The sequence below is a fragment of the Ixodes scapularis genome, unplaced genomic scaffold (assembly GCF_016920785.2).
Source record: "Ixodes scapularis isolate PalLabHiFi unplaced genomic scaffold, ASM1692078v2 ptg001158l_1___fragment_5__unscaffolded, whole genome shotgun sequence".
Taxonomy (NCBI): domain Eukaryota; kingdom Metazoa; phylum Arthropoda; class Arachnida; order Ixodida; family Ixodidae; genus Ixodes; species Ixodes scapularis.
The window spans coordinates 371,446-399,352 of NW_024610110.1; the positions used below are offsets into that span (position 1 = coordinate 371,446).

The window sequence follows — 27,907 nt, forward strand, 5'->3', positions numbered from 1 at the left end:
AAGCGTCGTAGCCGGCGCAGGGAATGCCATTTGAAGGACATCAACCATGGCCAAGAAACGTTCGCCTCTTTGGATTTCATCACCACTCTTCACTGCCCGTCTACCGCATCGCGAACGGCATCAGCACAAGCGGCGTTCCCGAGGGACATAAAGGGCGCGCGACAACTCGACCTTCTTCGTGGGCACGGCGGCTTCGCCAACATGACAGTCGATAACCCATTTGTGTTCATTGTGCAGGTGAGAAAACGTTATCCTTGTTCAAACCACAGTAATAACGTGTGTTTGATAATGCTGCCGTGCCCACGGTACCTCTGTTGTGTTCTAGGGGATGTTTTACAGTCCCTGAAAAGCCTGCTGTTGTTGTGCGGAGATGTTGAATCAAATCCAGGACCGGTTGAATTAAAAGATATAATGGACAAACTTAATGTAATTGCATGCGACGTTCAAGAGATTAAAACTAGCCAAAAAGAAGCTTGTAGAAGGCTGGGTGCCATAGAAGCTAAGCTTAAAGAAATCGACAGTGTTAAAGCGGCATCAATAAAACAAGATAGGAAAATTGAAAAACTTGAGAATACCGTAAGTACCCTTGTAGACAAGATGGACGACTTAGAAAACCGGGGACGGAGAAACAACTTAATAATATTCGGACTAGAAGAAACAGAAAATGAGAACAGTAACAGCTTAGAAGCACGAGTATCTAAAACCATAATTGAAGATATTCTTGACGTTTCTACGTCTGGAATTGAAAGGATTCACAGACTGGGTAGTCAAACACCCGGAAAAGCCCGACCGATTATTCTAAAGCTTCTGGACTTCAGAGATAAACTAACAATACTAAGAAACTGTTCCAAACTGCGTGGCACTAATATTTCAATCAACGAGGATTTTTCGAAGCGAGTCCAGCTAATCAGAAAGAAGTTCTTGGATTGCACTAAAACAACAAAAGAGCGGGTGACAAAGTAACTCTTGTCTATGACAAGGTGCGAATCAACAACGTGTAGTACGCGTGGGACGAAACGATAGGCGATAAATCCCCGGTTCGCGATAGAGTCACGGCAGGCGACAGCGCCCTATCAGGCCCAGCATGACAGCACAAAAATAAAGAGCGTCGCCAAACCGAAATAAGGATCTTGAATTTAAATGCTAGAAGTGTTGTTAATAAACTGATTGAACTTGAAGCATGCTTCCTGAGTACCGATCCCGATGTCGTCATTATCACTGAAACGTGGCTGTCTCCGAGTGTCCCGGATAGCGAGGTCGTTCCGCCCAACTACACAATAATACGCAAAGATCGAGGTGGTCGTGGCGGCGGGGTGGCCCTCGCTATCAGAAAGGGCTTCAAATATACTGAAATGCCTGATGTTCCTGGTATTGAATCCTTTTGGTGCAAAGTTTCTTTTCACGAGTATTCATGTTTTGTTGGTGCCGTATACAGGCCTCCAGGCGCACCGCCTAGTTTCTTTGACATTCTTCACAGCTATGTCGATAAAAACATAAACAGTAATAGTCGAGTCATCATGGCCGGCGATTTCAACGTTCAAGAAATTGACTGGGAACGTCATGTCTGTGAAAAAACTGTAAACGCTGACGCTCTACTTGAAATATGTTTTTGTTATAACCTCGACCAGATAGTAAGAGAGCCCACGCGTGTTTATGGTTCATCTCAATCATTACTCGACCTTATATTTGTAAGTCAACATTTTGAAATACTTGATTGCACGGTAGATATTCTAGACGGCATCTCTGATCACTCAATGGTCTTGGCATCCTTTAAAACGCGACCACCAATTAAAAACTAATCTCTATGTTCCGTACTGCCGGACTACTGCAAAGTGGACGATGTTGGCATTCTTGATTTTCTTGATATGCAATACGATCTATTTCTAGAACTCTTTCTCGATGACCATGCTTCCGTAGGTAATTTATGGGATTTTTTAAAGAAAACAGTGAATTATTGTATGGTTAAGTTCATCCCCACCAAGAATAAAATAACAAAAAAGGATAACCCGTGGATAACTCGAGACATTATTCATACTAAACGTAAGCTCGGCCGGCTAAGGAAAAATGCGAAGGAGCAAAAAGTACCACTTAACAGAAACCAGATTTTGGTTCTGAATAGTATATTGAAACAAGAAATCAAAAATGCCAAACAATCGTATTTGAACTCCACTCTTAGTCATTTATTAGAACTTCCCCAGACAAATTTTGGAGATACGTGAACCCAAGGAAATCCAGCGCTACCGAATCACTCTCTCACGAACACTCGGAACTTCCTCTGGCATTTAATGACTATTTTGCATCCGTATTTACAACAGATAATGGACGGACACCCCCTTTTAATCACAGCTATACCCTATTCGTTGATAACATCACCATATCTGAACCTGGCATTCTATCCCTTCTACTAAGTTTAGACACTAAGAAAAGCTGTGGCCCAGATAATATTTCAAACGTATTTCTTAGACGCTACGCGGAATGGTCTGCTAAGTATCCGACACTAATATTTATTAAATCACTCGAAACAGCCCAAATACTATCTGACTGGAAACTTGCGCAAGTGGTACCTATACACAAATCAGGTGATAAGAAAGACCCGTCAAATTATAGACCCATTTCGCTTACATCGTCGTGTTCCAAGATCCTTGAGCATGTTGTACTAAAACACATCACTGCATTTATAGAAACAAATCACCTGTTAACCAGCCGTCAACATGGCTTTAGATCTTGACTTTCAACCGTAACGCCGTTAACAGAATGTGTGCAAGATTTATCCTCAGCAATTAATAATCGTAGCCAAACTGACGTTATCCTTTTAGATTTGTCCAAAGCCTTCGACAGGGTCTCACACGCGAAATTACTGCTAAAGCTTAAAACCTTACTTGGCCCAGGACAAATTGTTAGTTGGATTGAAGCATACCTTACTGGTAGAAAACAGTTCGTCAAAGTTAACGGGCAAAGTTCACCGTTAACCGCAGTTACTTCTGGAGTCCCACAGGGATCTGTGCAAGCACCTCTTCTCTTTTCACTCTATATTAATGACATAGTAGACAACATTGATGTAAACATTAGACTGTTCGCCGACGACTGCATATTGTACACCGAAGTCAAAACTCAAAACGATCAGCTTCCACTAGACAGTGCACTGAAAATGATCAGTGACTGGTGGTCTGATTGGCAAACGGTATTAAACGCGAAAAAATCCGTTTATATGACAATCAGTAATAAAAAAAAGCACTTTGCAATTTTCCTACACCATTGACAACACTCCCCTTCAAAAAGTCGAACAGTACAAATATCTCGGACTCCAGTTTCAGCAGAGCCTTAGGTGGGAAACTCACATCGACTTCATTACTACCAAAGCAATTAACAAACTACGGTATCTAAGAAGAGTTTTAAAATCAGCATCCCACGAAACAAAGTCAGTAGAATATAAGGCTCTGGTACGTCCCATAATGAAATATGCTAATGTCGTATGGTTCCCTCACTATAAAACACACGTCGCTCAACTAGAAAAGGTACAGCGCTTGGCTGCTAGATTTATTTTTAATAAATTTCGCTACTCTGACTCACCGTCCCACTTATGCGATTTAGCTCAACTAGCACCACTCGAGAAAAGGGCAAAAATCTCAAGACTAAAGTTCCTGTTTCAAATATTAAATGACCAAACCCTTATAGATAAAATGAAATATGTTACTTCACACATTTCCAGAGCTACGAGAAGGAATCACGGAAGGCTACTCAAAGAATATCGGAGTAACAACAACTTCTTCAAATACTCATTCTTTCCGCGAGTAGTGTCCGAGTGGAATAGCTTACCTGACGACATTGTTCACTCCACATCCAGAGAATCATTCTCAACCGCTCAGGGCAATCACCTCATATGATGTGTATTCTACGTGTTCCTATCGATTCATCCTATTCTAGTGGTTTAATGATATTTTCACCATTTACAAGTGTAATAAGTGTATTAAGATCCTCCCGTGTCTCCACTGAGTAGCCCCATCCTCCTCACTGTCATTTTTTTTTTGTGTTAACATTGCACTATAAAGCATGTAAATTGTGTTTTACCTCGTAACCACCCTACTAAAGTTTCCGGTGGAAACTGGTAGTATTTCTAAATAAATAAATAAACAAAATACCTTTGACGTATTGACTGGCGAGAGATGCCCCCGACACGGCTGAGTCTGGCGGTGTTTGAGACTTAAGATCTAAATTTTGCTGCCTTACCTGTTACTATTTCGCGCGCATGTGAGTTATATCAAAATGAAAGCGCCTGTTGAAAGTGACGCTCGTTTTCCGCTCGATGAAAATTTCACGCCAGCTTGCTGTCTTTGCTGGTAGCTTGAGCGTTTCCCAGCGATGCGGAGCGTTCATCATAGACAAAAAACGTACGATTGCATCATTCGTGCACTCATTACTCCTATAACACCGAATCACCTCGTATCCTTTTTGATTTCCGTTCATGGAACTAACTTTTTTCTTTGCATTACGGCTGTTACGACGCTAGGCCTGTCGGCACCTTTGAATTTGAATTTAGGCTCAGATCAGGGGCGAACCAGTTTAAATCAGGAAAATATAATTAACACTGTAGCAAAGTAAATTTATCATATCGATCGGAAATACGATTCCCCATATTCCATCTAAACACGTATTGTGCATAGCGAATGCAATAGCGAGTCGGCGTGCAAAACGCCGCCACACTACGCTACCCTAACATCTAAGCGATTTTTGCATAGCACCGAGCACGGAAAAGAGAAAACAGTTAATACATTCACATAAACAAAGCAAATTTATTTAAAGCCCGGGCACTCCGGACGTCCTATCTAGCTAAGGTTATCAATAGACTCGACCATGTCATTTGTCCAAACACATAAAAGACGTTGGCTAAAATGATTTGACTGAATAAGTGAATTTAACGCAAGTATTTTACCAACCGAAGGTCGCGTGCACAGTGACATTTCCGATTGTCGCTGCGCACCTTGGACACACTTTGGAAAGGAATACATATTTACATCGTCGCCCAAGGTCTCCATTGAACGTGTAGTGCTGACCGAAATAAAATGCTAACCCCACTCTCAACTGCTCGCCACAAAGTCGATTTCGAAGAAGCGGTACTGTACGTCAGCTGAGATAAAAATCCAAGCTATAGAAACGAGCGTCGTAAAAAAGAGGACCAACATTTTTATTCCTACCTCCGAACAGAAACGAGCGCCACCCACCGCATCACACAGCGCAGAGGCCGGACTCGGCCACCGCGCGTATTATCACTGACGTCCGATGCTGTGCACAGTGAGCTGACTGACCGCAGACATACCAAGCGCGCGCGAGGGAGGCAGAAACTTCCTCCGCCGGGAGAACCCGATACATTTCGGGGATCTATTTCACGCAGCGGATAACGCGGGCCTTTTCACACTTCGATACTTGCGCCATCGAGAAGTTGCGCATGCAACCACGTCACGAGCCGCGCGCCATCTGGTGGCTGGAACGGACGAATAAATAGAGGTACCGCGCCCTCTTAAAGGAGCTGTGCAACAATTTCAGGGCTTTGCTTAAATAAGTGTGGAAGTTGATGCCTGACACTTCTGCAGTGAACTACACAAAGCAGATTTTGCCTGGATACCCTAGTTTTTATTTAAAAAATATGAAAAAGATCCAGGCTTTTGCCGCCTCTCAACTCGCACATCATCTTCCGGGTCACGTGCGCAGTGACGTCACTTGAGTAGGCGCGGGGTTCCGGAAAAGTTCTCGCTTTAGCGAGAACTCATCCGCTCGCGACCGCGTGACCACGTGCTGGAGGGCGCCCCGAGAAATATACGGTGAAAGGAGGAAAGTCTCATCCGGGTCAGGCCATACCCGTCCTTGCCCGTCCGGCGCTGTCCCCCTCACCCTCCGGCTTTTGGCGGCTATTTGCGGTTTTGTGGACCTAGGATAGATGGCGCCACTAAAACTCCGTATAATAAAAGTTTTGTCGATGACACCAGGGTTTTGACGCATTTATATATATGTTGGAACGACAAGACTTATAGAAAAGTTACCTTTTATCGAGCAGGTATTCGCACGACTTGCTATCTTTTTTACAACTACCAAAGTGACGTCACGCCGCCTGTTTCTCATGGCCGCCGCTCGTGGCTGCAGGCCGGGAAATATTCTAATTTTCGCCTCGCTATTACGCGGCGGAATAGCAACATTTCGATGAAAGGAGGTTTGTTTTCTGCCATTTGTGGCACAGTGAACAATATTAAAAGCAGAAAATGCCAATTCTTTCAACGTTAAAATCGTTGCACAGCTCCTTTACCGGTATATAACAGGTAGTTTTTTTTTTTTTTCAATCAATGTTAGTTGCGAGTGCGCCAGCGTTAATGTCAACTTTTGGACCCTGTCTGTTTTTTCGAAGCTTATTTAAAATCATAAACCAACTCACCTAAATCGCTCCATTAATAAGTTTTATCAGTGCTGCAGGGTTCTGAGATCATTGATACGTAAACTCTTCCGGTGCTGGAAAATTATTACGCAGGTGGAATATACCAAAATAGAAGCACGCACACACCAGGGCGCATAGCCCCATTTCATTCGGATCGCGTTCGGTTACGGCTGGCCCTAGGGGGTTCTGTGGCACACCACAGCTGAGAACACGTGTGCCGATCGACCGCGCTGCATAACCTAGGGGTCCTGGGCTCGATCCCCATCCCTGCTACCTTACACAAGTGATCTCGCTAAGCAACCTGTATACGGAAACAATTGGGAGTTCCGGTTCCCACTTGTCGTACACGTTGCACACTACACACTAAACATCGTAACACCCTTGTGGGTGTGACTGGCTTGTCCTATAACTAACACCCATTTGAGTGTAGCGAAGCGCCCTAAAAAGGGCGTTGTTCTTAACACCCCTAAAATAGGGTGTGTTTCGCTGACACCCTTAAAGGACGGCGTTATTCTGAACACCCTTAAATTAGGGTGTGGTTTTACTGTACACCTTTTTATTAGGGCGTTATGACTGCACAGTACGCCCTCTAAATTGGGTGTATTACCGCCAGATAGGGAAATAAAAAAAGGCGCGATTATTAAAACCCATAAAGTAGGGCGAAATAACCCGAAAGAGTGCACGAAAAAATGACTGCAAATGGCGGGTCCACTTTTTATTTTTTAATCAAGGTTCTAACAGGTTCTACGAAATTCTCTATAGACGATCGCAAGCAGGTCATCTGGCCCCAGCCATGTCTCTGCTTATGCGGGCAAGTGCGTGCAATTACAAGCGTGCCAAAGGGCAAAGCCACGTTCACGCGCACGTCATCAAACATGGCGAAGACAAGACTGAAAGAAATAGTTCTCTTTTATCCTCGCAATTCCACCACGACCAAGACGCTTCTAAACCAGTGGCGGACCGTGGATATTTCAACCGGATATTGTTTCATAACCCCTTCAAATTGTACAACCGAAGGACCTAGTTGATTCTCCAACTGTACTTTTCTTGTGACGTTTGTGCTTCCTTGCACTGGTGACGTGGACAAAACAGGCAGGCTTCCAAAGACGGTACGACCGGGAGTTGCTTGGGACGTAAGCGGCAGTTCATGTTTGTAAACCGTAAAATGGTCTATGGAAACGGAAGCAGGGAGGCTATGTTCGACAAATGTTTCGTTACTCCTAAAAATAAACGGAAGTGGCGGAAGTCACGATATCGCGTTTGATTGGTTAGAGGTTCAAATGACGAAAGTCACCTATTTTCGCCATTTGACCATCTAACCCATCAAACGCGATATCGTCGCTTCCGTCAATTCCGCTTCTTTTTAGGAGAAATGAAACATTTTCGAACATAACCCCTTTGGACTTCGATCAGAAGCAGGCTTGCAGAGTACTTACAAAATAAAACAGCGATGTCATGTAATCCGTGATAGATGCATAATCCGATTCGGGCAGCACAGAACTAGCAACAAACACAATGACGAGGATGAAGGCGGTTGCTCACATTTAGCGGAAGTTTCGTGGTCACCGATGAGCACCTCTCTGTCGTGACAGATGCGTAATCTGATTTGGGCAGCACAAAACGCAAACACAATGCCGAGCTTGAAGGCAGTCGATCACATCCAACGGAAGTCTCGAGGCCGCCGATGAGCAGCTCTTTGTCGAAACGCGCCCAACAAATACAGCACAATAATTCCATCGACTCCGACGAAATAAACGACCATTTCCGAAAAGTTGGCATGGATGTATTCCTGTCGTTCACGACGAAAAATCATGGCCGCGACTGAAACGCACGAAAAACATGAATACACTGACGGGCGCCCCCCTTTTTGTAAACCGGACCTACGCAGCACCTCTAACTCACCATAACTTGGCATACGGCAAAGACTACGGCCCCAGTAGCCCATCAGCGCGTCAGAGCGAATCACGAGACAAATTTTCGTCCAAGCGTCCTTGTCCTACGGAGAGCGGTCACGTGTTTCGCGCCACCCCTCTGATTTGCTAGAAGCGGCCTTCGCACTCGCTCACAGCAACACGAAGACACAAAAGAAGGTTTAGAGGCTTATCAAAAGACGAGCTCAAAGGGGGTTGGACAAAGCCGCTAATCTCCCTCTGCTGCTTTGTATTGCCCCCTGCCCAGAGCCTTTTATACTGGGAGAGTTCGGCATATGGGAGGGGCTTACGGCCCGCTAGGTTTACCGGATTCAGCGGGTTCCGCTCCCGCCAAAATGTGCCTCCCGGCAAGTGGGTCCCCATTGACGTGCGTTGTATACGCGTGTAGGTTTTGCCGTTCGCGCTTTTGTTGCCTCGAGGAGAAAGTCATAAAATAACCATTTGGTGATTCGGCGCTTTATTCATGTAAAAAGTAGCAAACAAACCGCCCGTTTACGAACGGCACTCATTTATAAATGGGGAATCGCTCAAAAACGCCCGACGTCCGACACAGCTCAGCGGCCTTGTGCGCATTTTGTAGTGGGTAATTTCGATTGTCTAGATCGCTCCCGACTGTTTACCACATCACAAGGTTTGTGCACCAATGTGCGGAATACGGCGGACCGATCGTGATTTTCCTTCATGCTTCCTCCCCTGCCGGTCTTTTGGGTTCTTTTTTCCGACATTGTTTGGTTTGCTGTGAAGAAGCAGCGTCGGCATCGCGTTCTGCCTGAGCTTTTCGGGATCGACAACCGCTTTCGAATTCACTGTCTGCGAAGTGCACCTAAAGAAAAAGAAAAAGGCAGAACAAGTAAATATTTACTACGCGTATTAAAAAAAATAATAAAGGTATCGCTAGCGAAACAAAAGCACTAGCGAGACGGCGAAGCGGAGCTACGAGGCCGCTTCCAAAAACTTGAGCGTAGAGAAAGCTACGAGAGCGAGATGAATGCTTCGAACGTGCCGACGGAGCGCATGCGCTCGTACAGTGCACGCGTCATTAAGCGACGTGCACACACTTGCAGTGATCGGCTCCGTACATTATACACAGTTCCAATTTGGCAAGCTAGGCCGCTCGCAAGTATCAGGTCTTGCGCGGCAGGAAACGGCTTCGTGATCAACGGGCACTCTCACCTGACGCTGCCGCGTCAAGTCGCTGCACAGTTTTAGTCAAAATAAAACGCGTTTAACTCACAAAATAAAATAATTATAATATTACCTCGCACCATCGAGAACTCGAAGTCGGCTTCCACTTATCGCTCCTTGGTTTGGCCTCCCGGAGCTTGTGCCTTGCACGGTTTCTTTTCCTTGCGAGAACCGGTACATCCTGAACCCTTTTTTCGCGCTGTTCGAGCACTCAACGGTACTACAGCACCCCATTACGTTTTCTTCTAACGTCTCGCGGAGCGCAGAACGATCATTTTCACCGTCGTCTCTCGCTCACCGCTAGTCTGACGGCTGCCGGCTCGAGACGACAAGGCACATCATGGCGGATGACTCGGAATGCCATGCGCACAGTTGCCAGACTGTTCGATCAGTGCTGCCAGACTGGCGGCTGGATCAATAGACCGCCGAACTCTCCCAGTATAAAAGGCTCTGCCCCTGCCCTGCCCGGGGAAGGTCCCGAAATCGGACTCGCCAGGACTTGGTTTGCGTAGTGCAACCTTGAGCGTCTCAAACTGCCACTCATGTTGACTCGCATGCTCTGGTGCGGACCGCGAGATCACAAGATAAATACAAAAAATAATTTTGAACGCCGCCGAAGACGCGGTCTCACGTCTACCAAAGAAAAACCGAAAAAACAAAGCGTCGGAAAGCTAGATATTTTGGTGTCATTACGCAGAGATAAGAGTCGCGTCCCTGGGGGTGTCATTAATCCGGCACTTTCGACTGTCTTGCGACATTGTTTCTTCAGAGCTACACTCCAAAATAAACTCTCAGTGAAGGTGCTATACGTAGTGCGAAACCCAGTCAGGTGAGTTTGTAATATCCGAAATGAAGGCGCCACAGGTTTGTTCAAGTCTTCAGCTTAAAAGGTCTTTCTCAGGTAAAAAGTAATCAGATTCTATTTCGCTTAATTTTGCTTTCCATGTCGTATTACGCCTGAGACTGCGGTGGAAGAAATCGGAAGAACTTTCAGTAGAAGGAACAGACACAGAGAACAAATACGACATGATTAGCTACCACCAGCTCGCCTCCACACTCACCGTCTTTTCACTCTTCTTGCTTTTTATTTTTTTTTTAACGTCGGATTTTAGGCAGTCAAGAAACAGAAATACCTCGCCGGCATAGCCGATGCACGCAGGACACTCTTAACAGTCAACCAAAAACGGCGCCAGGTACGGTATGTCAGGATAGCGTCGGCGCGACCCATTCCATTTTTCAGATATTGGCTAGACCAATATAATATCGGCAGAATCTTTCCTATTTATATCCATAACAGCGCAATACTGTGTGTTGCCTAGGTTGTATATTGACAGCTCTTCGTTCACTTTTTTTTTTTTTTTTTTGCGAGAGATGATTTTTTTAATTAAGGTTGAACTGATAAAACTGATGCACGCGCGAAACGTAATTTTAGGCTCGTGTCGAACGAAGATTTCAATAGGAGTTGCAAAAACTTCTCTCTAGCACTTCTTAATCTTACGCGACTCCGTGTGGCGATTAATTATACTCGATGCTTGTACCGCCGTACATAAACAACAGTTTAACCAAAGGAATAAATATGAACGGCTATAAAATCGAGGGTGTATTTGACAGCATCGCTGTAAAGAGGGCGTGTAAAGGGTGTAAAACGTCAGCACACCTATTTTACACCCACCGATATTCAGAAATCGCGTAAAAAGCTTGTAGAAAGGGCGTTTTTCCTAACCTACACCCTTCTTACACGATTATGGGTGTTACAATGTTTAGTGTGTACTTCCTTAGTTTGTTTCGACATTTCTTGGTTGCTAAACTTGGTAAAAATCGTACACGTCAAACAAGGGGCGAGCTCACAGAGTATGCCGACGATGCAGCATACTGATGATGCCCAAGATGCAGATGATAAACACGCCATCCTTGTTTTGCAGGGAACTAGAAAACCTAGGGTGAACTTAGAATACGAAAACACAAAATAGCTAAAAAGGAAATGCTGTAAGTTTGGTACACCCTGGCTATTCTTATGCTCACATTCACAAATCACAGCTAAAACAAACGCTGATATACCGGGTGAAACAAGGAGACGGTAGGCTCTTTAAATCGACTGGAAAATTCGGTTTCTTAACCTATCGCGCTACGACTTTGTGCAGCGTTGTTCACAGATGGTGGATTTTTTTTTGTAAAATTTCCAAAGAGCGAACTTACCTGAGGAAAAAGTAAAGAAAGAAAAAGGCTTAGCTCCTATGGAAACGCAGCGACGCCTCCGGTCTGCAAACAAAACGGCGCCGCTTCGCACGGGAGACAAGAGATGGGGCAAGTGGTCGCGACACCAACTGCCGCCAACGAACGAGCAGACGACGACGAGAGCCGCCGAAGTTAGCAGACAAGGAACTGCTGTTCCTCGTTGTTACCGCGCCTGTTTTTGTTTCTGCGACTGTCGCCGCCTGCGGAACACGCGCCGCTCGAGTCGAAAAGATTGTCTGCTAAAGACGCTGGCTCTCGGCGCCGTATGCTCGTTCGTTGGCGGCGTTCGTTGCGCCATCTCTTGTGTCCAGTGCGAAACGGCACCGTGTTGTTTGAAGACCGATGGCGTCGCTGCGTTTCCATAGGAGCTAAGCCTTTTTCTTTCTTTACTTTTTCCTCAGGTAAGTTCGCTCTTTGTAAATTTTACGAAAAAAAATGCACCATCTGTGGGCAAAGCTGCACAAAGTCGTAGCGCGATAGGTTAAGAAACCGAATTTTCCGGTCGATTTAAAGAGCCTACCGTCTCCTTGTTTCACCCGGTAGTTTTAAATGATCGAGTTACACCCGGCGAATTATTGTGGTTGAAATATATCCAGCTGTGCACAGAAGCGGCGTGCTTGGGGCCTCCGAAGCACGCCGCTTTCTCCGAGCTGAGAGCAGAACCAAAATGCCCTGCTCACCATCGCTAAAGACGTTTTCAAGCAAGTCGTGGTTCTACCGCTCTTAATAATCTTGAAGTGGTTAGAGTCATAGAGTCCATATCCAAGTCCTTCCCGTACAAGGTAGCCGATAGCCTTGGGTTACAGATAAGGAAGGTGGAGGAGGGGCGCTTTTCTTTTGAGCTCATTATGCGGGAGGTAGAGGGCTTCTTATAGAAGTTTCGTAGAGGAGGGAAACAGGGTCAAGCCAGCTAAGATACCAGTGCTTGCCATTTTGCTTCTCCTCTCAGCTCCAAAAAAATTAAGGTGGGAGGTGCCCAAGTAGCACGGGGAGCCCGGCCGAAGGATGGCCATATCCCCATGGCCGAGCCTATTTTCATCGGCCATTGCCCGGCCAAAGAGGTCGGTGCCGACCTCGTTATGGTCCCTCGGCATAAGAAAGGCCCACCTGCCCGGGCTTTGGGAGGGCCGGGCCCCATGGCCGAGCACCCCTGGCTCAGGCATCGGCTGGGCACCAATGGCCGGGCACCGGCAGAAGACTAAGGGCCAAGGGCGGTATTGGGTCGGCCACCGAGCTGGCATGGTGGAATTGGCAGAACACCAGTGGCCGAGGGCGGATTTGGGTCGGCCACCAACCTGAAATCGTGGCACCGGCAGAACACCAGTGGCCGAGGGTGGATTTGGGTCGGCCACCAAGATGATATCGTGGCACCGGCAAAACACCAGCTGCCAAGGGCGGATTTGGGTCGGCCACCGAGATGATATCGTGGCACCGGCAGAACACCAGTGGCTGAGGGCGGATTTGGGTCGGCCACCGAGATGATATCGATGGCACTGGCAAAACACCAGTGGCCGAGGGCGGATTTGGGTCCGCCACCGAGATGATATCGATGGCACTGGCAAAACACCAGTGGCCGAGGGCGGTTTTGGGTCGGCCACCGAGATGATATCGATGGCACTGGCAAAACACCAGTGGCCGAGGGCGGATTTGGGTCGGCCACCGAGATGATATCGTGGCACTGGCAAAACACCAGTGGCCGAGGGCGGATTTGGGTCGGCCACCTACCTGAAATCCTGGCACCAGCAGGACCCCAATGGCCGATGGCGGCTTTGGGTCGGCCACCGAGATGATATCGTGGCACCGGCAGGACGCCAGTGGCCGAGGGTGGCTTTGGGTCGGCCACCGACCTGGGATCCTGGCACCGGCAGAACACCAGTGGCCGAGGGCGGTTTTGGGTTGGTCACCAACCTGAGATTGTGGTACCAGCAGAACGCCATTGGCCGAGGGCGGCTTTCGGTCGGCCGCCGAATTGACAGTGTGGCACCGGCAGGATGCCAGTGGCCGGCAATGGCATTGGGTTGACAACCAAGCTGGTATGGTGTCCATAGAAAAAACTTGGCAAAGATGGTTAGCCCAATGACTCTCACTAGAGGCCACGCTCAAGGTCTGTTCATACTTGCAAGACGCAGTGGTTGCGTGACTGCATTTTGGTCACCGAGAGACGGTGATGATCGCAAAAGCGACTGGTTTGGAGTTGAAACCGCTCGCTTTTGCGACAAAAAAGCAGTCGCGCGACCACCAGATTTTGGAAGTGTGAATGCGCCTTTAGGGACTCCACTCCCCGATTGTCTTGTGGCACCGCCAGAAGATTGAGTGAGACCGCTCTGCCATGAACCGCTTCAACATTTCTGGACGACGGAAAGCTGTCCTTGAAATTCTAAGTAAAGCTCCAAATAATTTGAATACAATAATTTTAATCCATAAGATGGCCTAAGTGTTGTTACTCTGGAGCATAGCTTATTTAGTGTCGCTCATGTTCCCCTAACAAGTGGATTGCAGGTTGCCTGTTGGCCTATTCAATTTCTTGTCATGCAGCTGGCCTCCTCTGTTTGGGGGGGGGGGGGGCTACAGAAACACACCCTAATTCATGGCAGGAGCCAACAAAAATATGTAAATTTATTTCAAGTGAAAAATAAACAAGTGAACAGGGAATCCTATTTGGCAAGTACACATTAACAGTAAGCAAAGGACGGATATGTAATACTCTTTCAAGGAGCAATGACAGTCAAACTTCAGGGAATAACATTACCTAGCATTCCTTCATGTGTGCTTTGTTGAAAGTGATGAGATCTGATCATTTTGTTCCACACACTTGCTTCTGTTCTGTTGGGAATATGTGGAAGAGCGTCCTCCGGTACAAGCCCGTGCCATTGACTGCACTACGGTGCTATTTGGTAACCGGATGTGCCTATATGCATTTTTCTCATGAGCACATGCCGTTGGCATTAGATCCTACAAAAATGACATCACCCTCAGCAGCTCGTGCCATCTAAACACAGTAAATGTTTAAAGTTGGAAAGATTGCTTGCCCCGATTTCCAGCAACCAGGACCCTGGTTAGGAGCAAGAGTATAGGGCTAGACACATCTTTCGTTAGTCTTGCCTGGCAATAGGTTGTTCGAAAACACCATGAACTGTGCTGTCGAAAGCCGAAGCTGCTTTGTCCTGACCCTAGTTGACCTAAACCCGTTGTCACATCAAGAGAAATGTTTGCACATTATTCAGGAACTATGTTTTGTAGGTATGTGTGTACAGTCAAACCCGACTATATTGAACCCGTTTACTTGGAATTATTTCTTATATTGAAAAACTTTTGTGCACAGTAATGTTACAGCGATAATATATATCAACAATTACGGTTACATTGAACAAAAATAGCAGCCACTACCGATACATCGAACTGCCAAGAGTGCCGTTTTGCTCTGCAAGCTTGCTTTCCCCCAATGTTTGCGGCCGCATTGGGGGAAAGCCAGCTTGAAGAGCACGCTGGCTTCTTTTTTGTGGGCGGACGCATTGACTTAACACCTCTAAGAAAGAAGGCCGTAGCGCTCCGAGTGGTTACATCACAATGTCGGAGAAGGAAGGCCATGGTGCAACTACATAAAAAAAAAATATCACATCGTCGTGAAAAACATTTTTCTTGTCAAGCGGCACGGTGGGGTTTGTGCGCGTTTATCCGACATTAATGTCTTAAAAGTGCTGTCTTGTACAATTTATTATATATATATAATATAAATGTAATATACAATGTGCTACCAAGGTTGAAAGTACCAATTTTATATTCATGATTACCCCTATAACTGCGGGACTATGTGCAGTCCCGCAGCTCCCCACAACTTTCGAATGAACCAGTTCGGTGAGACATTTTCATCTTCCCTCCAACGGCTCCGATTCTGGTAAATGTATGTTGTGTGCGAGCTGCAGACTGTCTGAAAAGGAACGCTGGGACTTTCAGAAGGGAAGAGAATGGAAAAAAATCAAGTCATCGCCGCGGGGAGCGCACACGAGCAAGAGATGGGCCGACAACGTTAAGCCTCCCACACTGCTCCGCTGCTCTCGTGTGAGGTTCTTTTGATCCTTGTTCCCGACGTTTTCCTGTCGTCACCGCAGTCTCGGGTAGTTTTTGTGTTCGCTTGATACTACGGCATTTACGTGGATTCGCGGAACAAGTCCTGCTACTGTTTGAGTGACGTGTGTGGAAACTAGCCAACAATGACACTGGTTGATTATCGATAGACCTCTCGAGATCTCGACTAAGAGGGACTTCTTGGAGCTTGTCTTCAAATGTTTTCGTGCCAGATATTGTGGGACATATGGATACGATCGACAGGTGAGAAACAACTTATTTACGGGCTTTCTTGGTCATGTGGGACGCAAGTAAGTGCTGCAGTCTTTCTTTTAAAATTTTGTGATAGAGTGGAATTTTGTTCTTTGTCGCTATCCGTGTACAGTGGCGTCGACATTTGTAAATATGCGTTGTAACATTCTAGTTTTCACTGGAAGGTGAATGACAAGTTTGTGCGATCATACAAAATGCATTTTTTGTGGTTTCGTGTTTGCTGATACTAATGTCATTTTATTGCCTTTACCGCATTTATACCAGGACCTTAACTGTATTACGGCAATAGTATTATTGTATACAAAAGAAGTTATATTTTGTTTACATGATTGTAAGTGACCCTTCTCTAGCTGTGTCCACGTTGACTACGTCCACCTGACCTGATCTTTAACTGATCTGTTTTGCTGTGTCCACTCACTGCGTGTCTCACAATTTCGTTGAAGCGTTTCTGTATAAATTATGCATTCCTACAACAATTGCGTGACTCAATGTTTTCAACTTAAAACAATCTCTTTGTATAGGCGTCTTATACGCATACTTCGTGCCATTTTGTACCGATTATTTAGCGATGTAATGCTTTGCCCGTGAAATACAATGTTTTCTAGACCCATTGTTATGGGCAGCTTTCATTTTAGCTAACAAATCACGCTTATGTGACTAAAACCGCGTTACAACAATCGACCCACGCGCGTTGCCTTCGCTTCGACGTGCGCCCCCGATGGCCTTCATTTGCGACGTCACGAGAGGAGCGCTACGGCCTTCTCTTCTGGGAGGTGTTGGTCGACCGCCCGGAACAAAAAAAAAAAATCTCTTTTGCGCAGGGAGCAGGGGGAGGGCGCTCCATGGTTCCTCTTCCGACTCCGTCCACAAAAGAGAATACTGCCTTTTCTTCCGAGAAGGTTGAGGCGGCCGCCCGAAAAAAAAAAAGCCAGCTTGCTCTGCTAGCTGGCTTTCCCCCAACGCAGCTGCCTGCCTTAGGGGAAAGCCAATTTGCAAAGCGAAACGGAAGCTCTGCAGGTGCTACTGCTCGGACGTGCTCCGTGCTCTCGGCATAGTTCGGCCCTAATGTGCGAATATAGAAGGCAGCGGCCTCAATTTCGGAGTCCATCGATAGCGTAGAAAAATATTGTTATTGCGGATGCAATGAAGAAAAAGCAGCAGAAGATGCAAGACTATTTCATTGTGTAATATTTCAGCAGAAAGTGGATTTTTGAGAGTCAAATTCATTAATACTTCTAATTGAATAACCCGCTATATCGAACTGGCAGACGTTTTCTTGCGAGTTTGATGTAAACGAGTTTGACGTATAGTGGATTTTGAGTTCAAAACGAATTTAAAGTGAATATTTTTTTCTGTTGAATAGTTTTGAATTTAATATTGTTATAGTTTTTACAAGCCTTCCACTACTGTACGATACTTAAATAGAAACCCTGCAGGTTGCTGCCGAGATTTCACTTGTACTCTCCTAAGTCCTTATTTTAATACGTAACTCATATTTATAAACTGCGGCATCTGAACAAGAAATTTGTTGCAGATATTCTAGTCAAGAGGATTTTTAAATCTGCTCGTTATATGCAAATATTTTGTATTCAATATAAAGTATGAAAAAAAAAAGGAGCATGAATGATGAACGTATGTTCTCAAGGCCTCTTTTGCCTAACCCAGACATTGTTTCTCAAAATTAATGAACTTCTAATTGCAAGTTTTAGAATGTGTCCAAATTTGTGCGTTTCAAAGAAATGGCATCGTCGTAATGCGCCAATCCAGACAAGGTCTAGGCTTGGCACATGCGCACTGGTGACGACGCTATTTTTGCTTCCGCAAGGCTTTTGGGTACTCTAGCCTATAATTGCCTAAAACTATTACTTAAGGTATTCACATCAAACTTGATCACATCAGTCATGCTCGTGAATGCAAGTGACAACCTAGCTTTTCATAATCTACACCTTTTTGTGTCTAGAAATTTAGTTTTTTATCCAAAAGTGTTTTTTGTATTCCTTCATACACAAACTCAACTCTGTTACGTCACAGTGCGGTGGTGGCGCTTCGGGCACAATTCCGGTCTGGGGCTGTGGGCGGAAGTCCCCGTGCGAGACGTGTATTCCTGCGTTGTTTTGAAAGTAACCTGACAAAAACCCGCTTTCTCGTCAAAACATCACGACTGGGGCTGTACTAAAAGAGTCTAGAAAGGTTTGAAGGTTAGTTCTCATGTGCTCGGTTCGTTCGAGAACGTGGATATGTGCCGTGAAAAGGGAAAACCAGATGCCGTCGGACCACATCTGCTTGGGCGGGAAGCACTTCGGGTTGAATTCACGAATACTGGTGGTCATCAATTTATTCTTTTGTTCCCACATGAATGCCAAAAAACCGTCATGTTGTACCGACCATTGTATAATGACTATGTTCAGTGCGTCTTCAAGTTCAAACGGCCGCCTGATCATTCGAACTATCGTCTGCTGTCTCAGACAATTCTGCTTGTCTGCTCTTTTAGAAGACACCGGCCCGAACATCAAATGTTGATGCCGTACTTGCGATAAGAAGTAAGTGCAGCCCTCAAAAGACTTAAATTTGAAACTTGGTAAGCAGGCTTCATGTAAACAGTAGATACAAAAAGATGTTCATCATTGTTACCAGTGGCCATCACCAACTTGTTATGCCTAATTCACTTGGTCCGATTCTGCTTGCGATTTTCAGTATCGGCGTCGACCATCTCAGCTACGGTTCACGCTGTTGCAGCCCGAGTGACTTCGCGACTGAAAATTGCGAGCGAAATCTCATCATGCGAATCAGGCTTTAGCGTACATTCTGCGGCGTCCACGCGGAATGAATCGCCGCATGCCACATTATTCACGCGAAGTTTTGCGGTGTAACGAGCCTCGGTAATCTCCCTGAGGCCGCTCAAGTAGTCAGGCATCGCAAAAACGACGTAGAATCACCAATTCGAACGCCAAAAAGGGCACGGGGACTCACACCGACAACGACAACATCGCATTCCAATGGTTTGTTTATGGGCGACGGCGAGCTTCTCGCCCACACTCCATCGCGCATGCGCGGCGCCAGTGGCGCTACAGTTTGTAAATATGAACTGGTGTAAACTATAATTTAGGGAATGACATATAAAATATCAAGCAAATAAAAAAATGTCAACCATTTACCTACTACTCAGTTTCATCTGAAATGACCCATTACCATGGTGTTAAGAGAGTTCAGCCTTCAGTTGTGTGGTGTAAACATCAGCCAGTGTGCAACGGTATTACAAATACCAGAGTCACCACTTGCGCGAAGGCATGATGTTGCTCCAATGACACTGCCTAGCTTTCTGCTTCTTCGTCCATTTATCATTTTCTTTTTAGACACAGCCTGCTATTGTTTTACCCTCGCCATGCCCGCCATCAATTGGGGCATAAAATTCATAATGTTTCCTGTTCATATGTTCGTTATACCTTACAATACAACACAGACCATGCTACAGGCCACACAAGTCAACTCAATGTAGTGACCTCGGAGAGAGGCGCTGTGATGTGTTGTCACTTGATGCGCTAAGTTGCCCGAGACAGCTGGCAACGGCCGCTACAATCCATTGCACTTACAAACGGAGTATAGTGACTTCTAGATAAATTATTTGAATCATTTTGTCAACTCCCTACATGCACTAAAATACTACTTCGAGAAATTAGCACAGTTGAGAGCAATCAACCAAGCACAGCACCCCGAGGACTGATGCACCACAAAGTTCAGTTTCCATAGGCACTACCAGACACATCACAGATAAAAAAAAATATAAATAAAAAAACATTTTTTTGTATGATGCTTTGTGGTGCCTGGGAGATAATGCGACCAACTATGGCCACTGTGGATACGGTGCTCGAGTAACCACTAGTTGTTGAGACACAGCACCTCCAACAGAAATTGACTGCAACAGACCCGGCAAAACCGTTATTTCTTTATTTTAAGACAATAGAATACAACAGGTCTTGGTGGTGGATTCTGAATTACATGTTTCTAAGTGTTCAATAACGAAAATGAAAAAAAAAAATTGAGGATGACAATATCTTTGAATTCTCTCAAAAAAATTGTTTGACTTTTTCTATATTTAAAAACACTTCTGAGCATGCATAAAAATATTTACGTTTCGGGAAGTTTTATTACCCTGTGGAGCTCGAAGATATGTTAATGCGCAATTGGGAAAATCATATTTCCACCTCCTCAGACGCAATTTATTTTAACAAAAACATTAAAGGTCTTTTTGTAAAAGTAGGTCTATTCCATTGCAAGGACATATTTTGCTAGCTCCTATAAAATCTTAATTGAAAACAAAAAATAGGCACGACATTATTGTCCTATCTTAACATGTTGCCCCATTTGTTTTTATCGCCTTCCTTGTTTCTGTTAGACTCTACACATTGGCCGGTTCCCCAATTCCCCATTCTTGGGTCAGGCTCTGTTGATGCACTGTTTAGTTAAATTAAACTATTATTGCTACATGAAAGTTTTATGAGTCTGTGCTTTGTCAGACACATGTCTATATTTCCTGTTTACAGTGTAACAGTTACACTTGCGGCTCACCCGGACCGTGTCGCTTGCTCCAGTGCCGCTACAAGTCATGCCTTCATAGTGCCTTGTTTGGAAGACTTCAATGTCATGGGTGCCTTGCGACCACGGCTTCTAGAAAAAAAACAAAAAAAAAACACACAATTAATTGCCTGCACGCAGAACACCAAAGAAAAAAATCAAACCTCTGGGTATCTAATGCCTGTCAAGAATATCAATGTAACCTGTGCTTTAGTGCACATTCTATATACTCTGTGCATTAGTTGTAATATGGGGAAGAGAGCAGATGCTGTACAGAGATGTTGTCCACCTAAAGTAGGTTTAAAGTATGTCCCTTACATCTATCACTTGCTTCATGCAGTTAAGCATGTTATGTACGAACCAAGATTGAATATGATATTCAGTCAATTTCCGTGCAAACGACATAAACAATCACGTGCCTCTGTCAAGTGGCAAATTTGAATGCAAGCTCTGCTAGGTACATATATATGTCTCGTCTGGTTGAAATTAATCACAGGAGCTCACTCTTAAGAGACATTGCACAATTTCAGGTTGTCCGAGCCATGCAGCTTGCTCCACCTTACGTATCATTGCGCAGCATGTTAGTAACATGACAGCCTCCTTGTCAACGCTAAAGTCATTTTCCTCGTTTGAGGTTTTTTGGCAATGCTTATTCCACAGCCTACAGCCCTAAAACTTGAATCTCTATCATATTGAGGGCTATATCACTCAGCTTGCATCCACCCCCTTCTACAGGCTGCAACCACAGAGGCATAACATAAACAGATCCAGTCCCTATAACACCAAAAAATATTGAACGGTTCCAATTGCATTGCTGCATCAATAGACCCATTTTCTGAAAGTCCACACAAGGCACACTAGATCTTGTAAAGAGGTACAGTAGCACAGCCAAAAATAATTTACGTCCCCACTCACCCCTCCCAATATTAATTAGCACAGTACGCTGTGTAATAATACGCTACTTGCCACTTACAGTATGGGTGCATGTTCTGGTGTAAGTCATCGCACCAGTAATAGGCAAAATAAAATTGCCCATAAAACCGCATATCGAGTGGAACCTTGATTAAGCATTTCCAGTTTATTCAACGTCCTGCATTTTACTATAATTTAGCGCAGGTTTGTCAAAGTGCTGTAATTATTGTCGTTTTGGGTAATACGACTCCGGGTTCATTATTTGACACTTTCGCGCGTTCCCATAAATGTTGTATAATGAATGTTCCACTGCATACGGTCTAAACTTCCAAGGGGGAGGGGGGGGGGTACTGAAGTTTCATGAGTAAAGCACTGCGGATGCACCAAATGCCCAAGAACTACCCACGGTTATGCCCAGTGAACTGGCAGGTGCGGATAAAAATAAATTAGATTTCGCGGATTGTGAATTGGATGCAGATGTCATGGGCTACAGGCGCGGATATCCGTGGGTCCGGATCTATATTTTTGTCGAGGGGGCTCTCAAGCGTGAGTTATCGCAGAGCGAAGGGAATAAGTGAGTAATTCTACAAAGTGCATTATGGAATGTTTGGCAGGAAAAAAATTACTCTCTCAGAAAAGGAGTGCCAATTTGGGAGAAAATATTTCTTTACACTAAGACCTGAGTCTTATCAGAGATTGGTTTAGAGTGTTCTGCGTCACCAAACCTGATGTCCCTACAAAAAATAAAGAATGTAGGGGCATCAATTGCCTTGGGAAAGTGTGTTCTTGTCTGGCACGAAAAGAGTGGAAAACATTCTTTGGGCAAAGGAAACTCAAAACGTACAAGCCACAAAAAAGTAGAAGCCCCAGTCGTGTAATCGCGTCTTACCACGCATATACCAGTGCTTCTCTGCAAAGAGTGACCGCCTTTCCTCGCACACTTTTTTTATTTTTTAAAGGGACACTGACAGGGTATTTATGCTCGCCAAGGTTTTTAGTTGTACGTGACATATGAGAGCTCAACTACCCAGAACAGAATTTGCGGCTCAAAATTCGGTTTCTTTCCGCCCGAAAACCGCCGATCAAGAACTGGCCGGTTCGTGTCTCGCTCACTCTCCTTTCCGCGGTCACGGGCCGTTTTCTAAGGTATCGATGCGACCACCAAATTTAATCAAAGTCGTGGGTCACTGAAGGCACACACTCAATATTAAAAATAGAAAAAAAATATGAAACCCATTTTTTGTGGCTTCTAAAAAGCTGTAAATACGTTGATTGATAAAAAAAGTTCCACAGACAACCGGAAGCATTCTGTGCGTTCGTCGTTTCGCGTATCGTGAGACTCGCGGGGACGGCGATGGCAGCGGACGACGGGCATGGGACCTCTATTTCAGAACTGTCGTTTGCGGTACCGGCGAATTCTGTCTACCGTTAAAAGAGAAATTTGGGACTGATCAAAAGAATTGGTATTCATCCCGTACGACACGCCCGGCCACCAAGCAGATTTGCACGAAGACGCCGAGCCGTCGCTCCCTTCTCGTGGCTGAAGACATCGCTCGCGCAAACGTCAAGCACGACGTGTCTACTTCGAGTTGAATATGCACGCGTACGATTTCTTTACTACGTGCGAATGTCCCCAAAGCGTGGTGCTTCCCGACTTCGACCCGGGAGTGCTTTTGCTAGAGAAAAATCGACAGCAAACTTTCCAACTTACAGTTTACCGGCTGAATTATTACTAAGAAAAGAGATCCACCAGAAGTGAGATGTGCCAGTAGCTCAGTGGGAAAGACGTCCGGTTCACACGCGTTAGGTCTGGGATCGATCCCTCGTGTAGCTCTATTTTTTTTTTAACATTTTCCGATGTTTACATATCTTTTTCTTTTTTTTTACAATCATCACTGAAGAAACAAACAAAAGTTGTGGACGATACTTCGCTGAATTAAATGGTATGGGATTTCCGTTTTGACACCTGCGAACTCAATGTAATCACTTTCCACAAAATACGAGGAGCATATAAATCAGGTAGCGTCCGCTTTCCGAGGTGCCCGTATATGTTCTACAGGAATTGCAGCCAGCCATTGGTCCCGATCCCGTTGATCTTTCGGAAACTCTGTCGCACAATGCCACTTTTTTTCGGATGCAGGACATGTGAGCCAGCTCTTCACGCAACATCTTGGGTGTATTCTTTTCGGAGCCGATCATGGAAATTCACCACGGGCACCTACTACTCATCCTCCAACTCCTCAATGTACAAAACAACTCATCTTGGAGTACAAAACAACGAGCGGAACAAACATAACTGCAAAAGAATCGCACGGCGAGCAGTTCCCGCACGCCGCATAGCACACCGCATGTCGTGTCGTCTGCTATGGAGAGGAGAAAACAAAAACAAAAACGCACGGTCGGGTGTAGCCACGTGACTTCCGCCACTCACCCTCTTCTCTCCACTTCTCCGACCTCCGTCGGGTTTCGGTTTCGATTTCGAGCAGTTGCGTCTTTTGGCTATATTAAACAAATACGCTACTCTGTTGCAAAATATTAATTGGGTAGTCCTCCGACACCATAATGAAGCGCCTGGCAAAAAATAAAAAAAAAATTTGGGGGCTGTCAGTGTCCCTTTAACTTAAAAGGCACCTTCAAAAAAGAAAATGTAGGAGGGACACGCAGGTAAAAAACAAATTTAACATGAACAAAAAAAATTTTTTTTAGAGGCTGGTACACATGTACAGCACAGAGCTGATGAACCTAATTTAGCACTAATTCACCACTGTGTATCACTGGTGTAGGACAAATGTAAGACTGCATAAACAAGATCAGCATTACAGTATAGACCACTTATAACGTAACCACTTATAGTGCAGGACCGGGTATAACGCGACTTTTTTAAACCACCGGTTCGCCTCCCATAGAACTCCATGTAATTACATACCACTTAAAATGCAGGCGCGAAGGGAAATACTGGTTATAGTGCGGTTTCTGGAACAGCGCGCCGATTGCCCTGCGCAGCCAGCACGCTTCCCTGTGCGACACTAGATAATGGCGCTAGCCTGGCTAGCCGCAAGCGGCACTCGCGGGGCAAAGAGGTTGCTCGAAGTCGTGGCTCCAAGAAGCGAAGAGAGAGGCTTCAGTTGCCATACCGACGAAGGGACGCACGCACGTGTCGTTCACGTGCGTGCGTTGGAAACAACCGCAACGACAGACCAATTGCAGGTTGGGGAGAACTGTTAGAGCGCGTTGCATGTCAGTCGCGGGCCGGCTTCTATCCGCAAACATGGCGTCGGTTGCGATCGTTCCACGCAAAAGCACTATCCTTGACTGTGAATTTTCGTTGTGTGCCGCTATGATAACCCAGCACGTACTAGAAGGGGAGATCCACCTACTCGTGCGGCGATGTCGTGGCGGCACTCTCAAGACGGCAGAAACGCCTGTGTCGTTGTGTGTGTTTACTTCGACTACAGTGGTGCTTTCTAAGCATTTGTGTTTTTGAACATCGCCCGGATTTCTTATCTGGAGCATTTCACGCCTGTGCTAAAGTTGAAGGTATTACTGGCGCGTACCGTATAAAGGATGCGAATTTTCACGCGTCTTCATCACCGGAAAAAAGTGATTAGGGTTAGCAATCCTAACGCTTGCAACGTCCGTCCGCAACCAGCGACGCCGTTAAAAGGCTGCGCCAGGCAAAAGTCGCTCATTTCTTTCAAAATTGACACACTTAAAAGAGAAGTGTACTAGTCTGGTGAAATAAAGGCTCCTCTTCGACTAACATAAAATAATTTTTTTTTTTTTTAAGGTAAGTTGTCTCATGGCATGTATTTTGGCCTGAAAAATTGATGTTTTCGTTATAACGCGGTACCGCTTATAGTGCAGATTTTCGCGACTCCCGCGTTTTACGTTATATGCGGTCTACACTGTATTCCCAGGTCTTGACTAATAGCCCTAATGTAGAGCTGTGGTTGTATGTGTAAACAGGCCTTACATAATATCTTTTTTTCACTATTACCTTGAAGGTTTCACAACTGCGGTGATGCGATTGGCCTAACCCGTTTTGGAGCACCTTTCGGAGCAGCCAAAACAGTGTTTTGGAGCAGCAAAAGTGGCCTTTGCAGCAGCCAAGACAGTGTTTTGGAGCAGCAAAAGTGGCTTTTGGAGCAGCCAAAACAGTGTTTTGGAGCAGCAGAGGTGACTTTTGGAGCAGGTATTCTTAGAAAAAAAATATTTGTTTTAAGTGCTGGACAAACGAAGGGCACTTTGCTCGCCGCAATAAGCAAACTATGGTCAAGCTAGACCACCTGGGAGTCTCAACGTGTAACTGAAATGCCAATGACATGACAGATTTTGCAGTGCTTCAGGTAAATTATACACACATATGTAACTGCTGAAGATAAATAAGAACCAAACTGCACATAATAAAATTTATTTGAAAATGATCAGCTTACAAGTAAATATCACAGCAGTAGGTTGACTAGTTATATAATATAATGAAGGGAAGCAGTCTCCGACTGATGAAAGGCGTGACTACTGCAGAGCAATGCGAAATTGTACACAAGACAAAGGTTCATTACGAGTCTTAGCGCGTGCTTTTCTTTTCGCTTTTTGAAACTTTCTGAAAGGCTGCTCCAAGCCTCGCTTTGCCTTCGGCTAGAAATGAATGTCAACTTTCAATGTCTCCAAAGAGACATTGAGACATCCCATAAGTGTACAATGCTGTAGGCGTTGCCGAGCGATTCCGAAAAACCGCTTGCCGCCGTTTCACTGGTTCCCGACGTGCCAGATTTTCGTCAAAAGTAAGCAAACGTAAAACAATGAATTGCAAGCGTCCCAGCAGGCGCTTCTCTTGTACAATCATATTCGCATGCACCTGAGGGCAACTTCGGCAAGCTTGCAGTTGCACGTGCTTCGTCGCGTGAGCGGAGATAGCTGTTCGACCGAAACCATGCTACTCCGCTTCAGTGCCAACTGGTTCCCAAAACTGTATGCAAGATGCAACTGTCCAGGATACAACAAAAACGTCCAGCGGCACGTGCTTGATAGGCAGGCAAACAAGGTACGTACTAAACACACACAAAAAAAGAGAACCTGAGCGCATCGATGCAAGACATCGCGAGTAAGGGTCAAAAAGCTTTTGGAGCGCTTTGTGCAACGACTGAACTCGAGACAAACAGGCACGCTCTGCGAGTTCAGCGTGCATACATTGCCTTCTTTGCTTTAGATCACTTCTCTCCACCCACTTTCTTCCGTGGGAGATTTTTTACGTATCAGGGTCCCTCTCGAAAAAAAACCTACCAAGAGAAACCTAAATAATCATTACTTCGACAGAGCAAACTGAGTAAAAGAGGGATTTTTGTAGTAGCGTAAGATTTAAAAATGCACAGGAATTTCGGTGAACACGCCGCGAACATGCGGCAGTCCTTAAATTTCAGTTTAGAAAGCGCCACATCTGCAGCGACGTGCGGATGGCAACGCCCGACGTTGCGCCACCACGGTGACTGGCAGGCAGACACAAAATATAGTTTTCCATCAGCCGTTCTTTTGAGGAGCGAGTGCTTCAGCTCACAAAGTAACTCCTCCCACCGCGCAAAAACATGCTTTCGTTTCACAGTATGACGGCATGGCTGGCCTGGTACCCGGTACGCTACTGTCGGAGCATCCACACATGCCCGCGTTTATCTTTGAAAAAAAAAGTCAGCCGCGTGAACCGCAGCGCGTGCAGCGTCATTCGCTCCCTAACACACAACACTTTGTGTGTTGGGGAGCGAATGACGCTGCACGCGCTGCGGTTCACGCGGCTGACCGAAGTTGTTTTGTTTTCTTCTTTTACCCTAAACCACCGATCTATCAAGATCGGCCGCGCCGAAAAATAAGGCAAAACGACGACGACGACGAATAAACGCTCAGTCTTGTGACAACCAGCTAGGCTGACATGACTCCTTCATTTTGTCTTCCGAATTTACTTCACTCCTGCATGCTCAATTATGGTACTCAGTTTAGTTTCGGTTTCGAAAAGCCACCAAAATTGGTCCTTTGGCGCAGATTACTTTTAGTTTGGCGAAATATAGCAGGATGTAGCAGGGTTAGTCCCTTGGCGCAGTTTGGCGTAATTGGCGCAGCAATCACATCACTGCAACTGGGCATTACACAAGGGATAGGCTGCTGATATTTGCGATAGCAAATAAGTGACCATTACACTCAAGAACAAGAAAAGTCATGTACCGTAATATCCCGAGTCATCGCCCACCCCCCAACCGCCTGAAATTCTTTAAAAAAGTGGGGTGGGCCATGTCTCGGTGGGTGAGCACAAACACTTAAAAAAAAGCGG

The 27,907-nt window shown here is 45.4% G+C and overlaps 1 protein-coding gene and 1 long non-coding RNA gene across 5 annotated transcripts in view; one reads left to right on the top strand and one right to left on the bottom strand.

Annotated features, from left to right (window-relative positions):
• Positions 1-219: 219 nt before the first annotated feature.
• LOC115318140 lies at positions 220-930 on the top strand (the record flags this gene model as incomplete). Its single annotated transcript, XM_029977853.2, has 1 exon — positions 220-930. A coding segment is annotated over one exon (711 nt), but the record flags the coding sequence as incomplete, so codon positions are not given.
• A 12,494-nt stretch (positions 931-13,424) lies between these two features.
• LOC120845450 overlaps positions 13,425-27,907 on the bottom strand; it is a 44,065-nt gene continuing 29,582 nt past the window's right edge. For 3 of the 4 annotated variants that reach the window (XR_005716654.1, XR_005716655.1, XR_005716652.3), the window contains exon 5: positions 20,036-20,775. This is a non-coding gene — a long non-coding RNA (uncharacterized LOC120845450). Of the gene's footprint in view, positions 13,681-20,035; positions 20,776-27,907 lie in introns of those variants that run through there. The other variant, XR_005716653.3, reaches the window with a different exon arrangement.